The sequence below is a fragment of the Rissa tridactyla genome, chromosome 4 (genome assembly GCF_028500815.1).
Source record: "Rissa tridactyla isolate bRisTri1 chromosome 4, bRisTri1.patW.cur.20221130, whole genome shotgun sequence".
NCBI classification, from domain to species: Eukaryota; Metazoa; Chordata; class Aves; order Charadriiformes; family Laridae; genus Rissa; species Rissa tridactyla.
In genome coordinates, this window is record NC_071469.1 from 84,227,695 (window position 1) to 84,233,694 (window position 6,000).

The window sequence follows — 6,000 nt, forward strand, 5'->3', positions numbered from 1 at the left end:
ATAACACAAAACAAAGATGAAAGCAGAGAAATGGAAACTTTTCTCACAGGTTGTTTGCTTGCCTTATTTAGAATCTCAGCAGATGTGTAAGCATGTCGGTAACCTTCAGAACTGGCCCTGCTGGGGGCAGACCCCCATCTGGCCCAATTCCCTGCAGTCCGGAGCACACCTGAGGTAACCACCGTTTCTGCAAGGCAGGGCTGAGCAACAGAACCATGATATATGTCTCTTCTTCCAGCTGTAACATCTTTTCAAGCAGCAAGTCTCAGCTCCTTCTAAATCCTCCCTTCTTTCTGCCAGCCTCCGGGCAAACGGCGGCCCTCCACCTGGGGAGCACCTCCACCTCTGCTCAGCCGTGACTGCGACGGGTGTGAAACAAAACAAACCCTACACAGGTCATTTTTTGCAGAGAAATCAAACATACGGCAAGGAAGCTAAAACAGGTAATATACAGTGTGTTTACACAGGAGTATGTGCTTTCACCCCATTATAAAGGGGCGTATGAAGCCAAAATATGTCATCGTTACACTCTATCACTTCAGTTTCTTTAAGTTTGCAGGGTTTTTTGGATAGCGTGACTTTTCCAATTAATTGAAGAGCAAAGAAATACTTTTCATCAGGAACATTTTGTAATTAACACGCAATTTAATGCGCCCATCCCTGACAGCTCCAGAGGCCCCTCACAGACGCTGCCCCCAGCGAGGCCGCTGGCCTTTCCCCTCAGCGCTGCCCAGGCCCGACGCTCTCTCATGGCCGTGCCCTCACGGGCGCCCTCCCCGGCACGGCCTCCGCCCGCAGTTCCGCTCCTTCCCCACAGGAGAGCGCTCCCGCCACGGGGAAGCGGGGAGCGACCGCCCCAGCGCCCGGTGCGGCGGCGAAGGGCGTCCGGGTTCCTTCCGGCTGGCCGGCAGTGGAGGTGGGGAGCGGCCGCCATGGTGGGCCCGGGGCCGGGCGGCGGGGCGCCGCTGGAGAACGCCAACCCCCTCATCTACCGCCGCTCGGGGGAGCGGCCGGTGACGGCGCGGGAAGAGGACGACGAGCTGCCCGACTCCATCGACGACCGGGAGATCTTCGATATCCTGCCGGGAGCGGGGGCCGGGCTGGGGCGCGGGCGGGCGGCGCGGGGCCGGGCCGGGCCGGACGATGTGGTTCCGCTTTCCTTAGCCCTGAAACACACCTGATCCGCTCCATCAATGACCCCGAGCACCCCCTCACCCTGGAGGAGCTGAACGTTGTCGAGCAAGTGCGAGTGAAGGTGAGACCCGTCCCCCCTGCCGGGGCCGGGACAGGGAGGTGCCCGCCGTGCCGCAGGGCAACGCTGCCTTTCTCATTGACTTATTTTATCAGAGCGGTCTACCGCAGGTAAACATAGTACTTAAAAGCGGCCGCGGAGAAATCTATGAGTGACAAAGCGCTGCCTCAGGTTGCGTTTGACATAAAGTGCCTCCTGCTGGTTTGGGGTAAAAGCGGTGGGTTTTGTACACGGGAGGTGTTTGCTTTTCGGCAGGTGAATGACGCAGAGAGCACGGTGGCGGTGGAGTTCACCCCCACCATCCCTCACTGCAGCATGGCCACCTTGATCGGCCTCTCCATAAAGGTAAAACTGATCAGGTCTCTGCCGGAGAGATTCAAGGTGAGTAATCGCATGACTCTGGGAGGCAAAAGGGTGCAATTGTCTTTGAAAGGGGGGGTGGGAAGCGCTAACTAACTTACAGTGAAAAATAACCGGAGCTTTTTTCATATAATGGGTGGGGGAAACACTCCAGGAGCCACAGAGGGCAGCGGGCTAAAATAAGGATGCAGAATTACGGTTCTGGGCATTGCAGTGATCTGTGGCACGGGAGGAGGAGAGATGGGTGCCTCACCCCCTCTGAAGGAGGCTTCAGCAGATGGGAATGCAGAATATTCTGTGATTTTTAGACTCTTATTTTATTCTGCTATACACAGTAACTGGTCTTGGCAAGAATGTCCTTTCCCCACCCCTTTTTGTTATTGTCTTATTTCGATTATTAAATAGTTTGAAGTTGAGCTTCCAATGTTGTGTTGACTTGTCCGCTTTTTCTTTTGTGATGCTTTTTAAGCTGGATGTTCATATAACACCAGGAACACATGCCTCTGAGCATGCAGGTAAGGTTTTTAGTGCTCTGTTGTGTGGTCTTCTGTATTTTTTTTTAATCTTGCAAATTAGAGAGGAGAGAGATGCCCACACATGCAGAGCAGCTGTTCAGCATCTGGGACTTTGTGTGTGTCAGCTTCTGGGGGATGTTACAGAACAGGAGTGTGTAATGGTGACACTGAGATACGTTCTGTACTGTACTTCAAACATCTCCTCAGGCAACCTGCGCTCTCAACGGCTCGTTGATTTGCCTGGGTTATGGAGGACTCAGAAAACGGGGAGAAGCTGGGGGGAAATTTCTACTGGTGTTAACACCTACAAACACGTAGCTGCCTGCCGCTGAATCATGAGCAGCTTGCTGGTTTAACTTGCCATAATGTGCTGGCTTTGACTTTAGACCACAACTCTGCAGTGTACTTAGCATCTGCAGAATTATTAGTCTACCTGAGCACCATGGCAACAGCGTGATTATGTGTCTCAACAGAAAATACTTAAAAAAAGGCATTGTGTACCAGTGTTTTGACTGTTTTTTTGTGGTGTTTTTTTTCTGCACAGTTAATAAACAGCTTGCTGATAAAGAACGTGTAGCAGCTGCTTTGGAAAACTCTCACTTACTGGAAGTGGTGAATCAGTGTTTGTCTGCTCGATCATAACTGCCCAATGAGGAAATCGCTGGTATTCTGCTATGTCAGTCTAATTTTGTATGTAAGTGGTGATGCTAGTGTTACACTATACATATATCTATGAACAAAATAAAATCACTTGGATTTTCTTAAAGAATTGTTTCATTGCTCCTACAAAAACAGTATGTGAGAAATTAGCTTACAGGCAGCTACAAAAATATAATGAAAATTGACTTTTAAATTTTATTAGTCACTGCATAGGTAGGATTTTTCTTAAAAAAAGTTTTGTTTCGACCTGTTTTTAAAAGGTTTCTCCGTATCCAAAATTAGTTATAAACTGTATTTTAGGAGTGCATTTTGCACACTGGACTTTACAAGCATGCTAAGCTAATTGACAGTTTAAAATCTTTACATTCATATGACTGTTTTGGACTGCTAATCTAATTTTAGCTGCAGACATCAAAAAACGTGTAAGTTCATGTGTGCAAAGTTGTAACACATTTTAGGAGTAAGTGTAAGCCCTTTTAAATTATCTGCCTGGTTTTTATTATAGTAACTTGGATTAGCCAAATATGGAGGACTCTTTAGACCTGTATAAAACATGATTTATTTTTAATTACGTATTACTTGTGGTAGGAAATACAGTCTCTTTAAAGTAGGGGTTTTTTTCGTGCACCTGCCACAATATAGGAGCGAGTTATTCATAGTTTTCAGTATGAACAGTCCAGCTACGTTTTGCTGAAAGACTTCCCTGGTGAAGTTTGACACCTAAATGACAGGTTCCGCTTTAAACATAGTGAGATTTAATAATAATACCTAGCCTACACTTCTGGTCTGGGAAATGTGGCATTTACTAAACTGTTGTCTTCGTCAGCAGTTGACAATAGAAAAAGTCATTAAGATAGAATTAATTTAGATTTTTGTAAAAGATGTTTCTGATTATGGACCACGTGGAGAAAAACCAACTTGTTAAAGAAATTCTATCAGGTATTTTGGTGCCTGCACACTTGCAATGTTACGTTCATCATTATCAGTTATCTGGAGAGTAACTGATACACTTTTTTAAAAGTAGATTGTGCTCACCTGTTTGATGGCAATGCTTTGTATTTTGGTAGTATTTTGTCTTGGAGGATCTCAGATGCTATTTTGAAAATGGTGAAGCTTGTGAGCACTATGTAAACCACAGCCTAGTAGTCCAGTCTGGTCTGTATTGAGCAGCTGAGGAACCTGAGGCAGTGGTGAGCGAAGTGTGACATCTAAAGTCACATAGCAAAACAGGACAGAAACCAACACAAATCTTCCCGTTTCAGAAATGAGGCCCCCAGTTTGTGCGGGGCTGTGTAGCGGCTTTAATCTGATTATTTAGTTTAGCATCCTTTGAATGATCAGCACTTGCTTGGATGTAAGAATGAAACTGTAAATAAAGACAATACTTATGTAGTATTAATATTGGGAAAGGAGCAGAATGACACAGCTGTTAATACTGCCTTTCCTCTCTGCTTCTCTTGCTGAGTCACTGAACTGATTAGTTCTGACATTGCCAACGTTTGCACCACAAATGAAACTTCAGCCATGGCGATGCATGCAGGCAGCTCATAGGTAGCATGCTTGGTTGGTTTGATTTTGTTTTCTGGGGTTTTTTAACAGAAAATTAATTTTGCCATCCCAGATTTTGGGGAAGAAAGGAATGCAAATATGTGCCAGGGGAAAACAGAAAGATGACTAATCTGTCAACAGATTGCTTCAACCTGTGCTCCAAATAGAGAAGGAATCAGTAAATTATGCTTTGTTGAATCTTTCTGCTTGGCTTTCACCACTACATAACAATATTCTTAAATAATTTTTTGGGATGTTGGCACTTGCCTCATGAAGCACGTTGTACCCAGTAACCCTAAGGGTGCGCTTTGTACCACTTACCTTTTCAGAGAAGCAACAGTATGCGGTTAGATTGTTTTAATTTATAGTATGTAGCTGGGGGATGATTTTTCAGTAAAGGGACTCTATTGTGGATATCAAAGAAAAGGTCTGACTTCTGCTGCTTAGGGATGGAGAATCCTATTACTGGCATGTTTCTTTAAGTGATGTGGATGTTATATTTATGAGATGATAAATAGGACAGTAAGGACAAACCACAGTTACTTTGTTGAAGATAACATGTCCTCCTGTGCAGGCTCCCTCAACTTGGGTACTTGCTGCATGATAACGTACTGCCAGTTCTAGCAAAAATCTTCCATTCCCTGGTTTTAATGATTGTTAGCTGGCTCTTGCTGTATGGAGATAAAGTGGGAGAAGAAAACATTAATTTGTTACAAATATTTCTTTTCAGACTTTTATTTTTCCAAAAAGCTACTCCTAAATTTAGCCTCTGGAATGCTTTGTAATAGGACACATTCCATCAGAAACTATGACCCTTTAGAGCAGCTGTGTTGAATACAAACAGCCTCATTGAAGTCCAGGAAAAATGCCAGAAGCAGACATCTGTTTCCCATTCCTAGGCTGTGGGCAGAGCCTTCAAGGGGTGGCTGGATGGCATTCAGGACTCCCAATGCTTCCAGGGGTGGCTGGATGGCATTCAGGACTCCCAATCCACAAACACCGTGACAGGAGCTCCTTAGGGCAGCTGGCTGTGCTGGGCACTGAAGCAACCTGTCCTGCCTTTGAGCCCGCAGACCAACACAGTTGGTGTGTCTTGGGTCCCACCACGCTGCACATACTTGGGCCTGCCCACACAGACCTCTCCCCAGCTGCTCCCACGCTATTGCTGCTGCCTACCCACCATCTGAAACTTCCGAAGACCCTGCATCCCCCAATTTCATGAGCGGCAGGGAAACAGCTCAGCAGCTTTGTATCCAACGGCGCAACTGAACTGTCTGTGGAAGAACTTCACACTTCAATGGTAATATTTTTCGTGCTCCTTGGGTGGAGTGATGTGTACCACACACTGGGAACTGTTAGTTAAAAAAAGGTATTTCAGTCTTCTGGCCATGCTTAAGATTGATGTGTTTACATCAATAAAGTGCTTTGATAAAGATCTCCCTCTGGAGCTTTGATTTATAAACGACATGTTTTACAATGTTTTTTTTTATAGCTGTTAAAAACATTTCCCTTTAGCCTGGCAAGCAGACAAATACAGCACTTTCCCTTCCTTTATGAAATGCAGCGTTTGGTGTAAATACAGACTGAACAAGTGTCAGAGTCGACTATTTTCCCTAAACAAAAGAAAAGTTTACAGCAAAATCTTTGAAATGTTAGTATGGAAAG

The 6,000-nt window shown here is 45.4% G+C and overlaps 1 protein-coding gene across 5 annotated transcripts; it reads left to right on the top strand.

The window, feature by feature from the left end:
• The first annotated feature begins 881 nt into the window (after positions 1-881).
• On the top strand, positions 882-5,770 carry CIAO2B (cytosolic iron-sulfur assembly component 2B). 5 transcript variants are annotated; one of them, XR_008466020.1, is made up of 6 exons: positions 882-1,074; positions 1,176-1,255; positions 1,508-1,633; positions 2,082-2,127; positions 2,672-2,821; positions 5,066-5,770. XR_008466020.1 is itself a non-coding variant. In XM_054199185.1 (6 exons), exons 1-5 carry the CDS (start codon positions 933-935, stop codon positions 2,767-2,769), a joined length of 492 nt encoding a protein of 163 aa, XP_054055160.1. In that variant the 5' UTR covers positions 882-932; the 3' UTR covers positions 2,770-2,803; positions 5,066-5,770. The 5 variants fall into 5 exon arrangements, 3 of the variants coding, with proteins under 3 accessions (XP_054055160.1, XP_054055161.1, XP_054055159.1); XR_008466021.1 differs by having other exon boundaries at positions 5,235-5,770; XM_054199185.1 differs by having other exon boundaries at positions 2,672-2,803.
• The last annotated feature ends 230 nt before the right edge of the window (positions 5,771-6,000 follow it).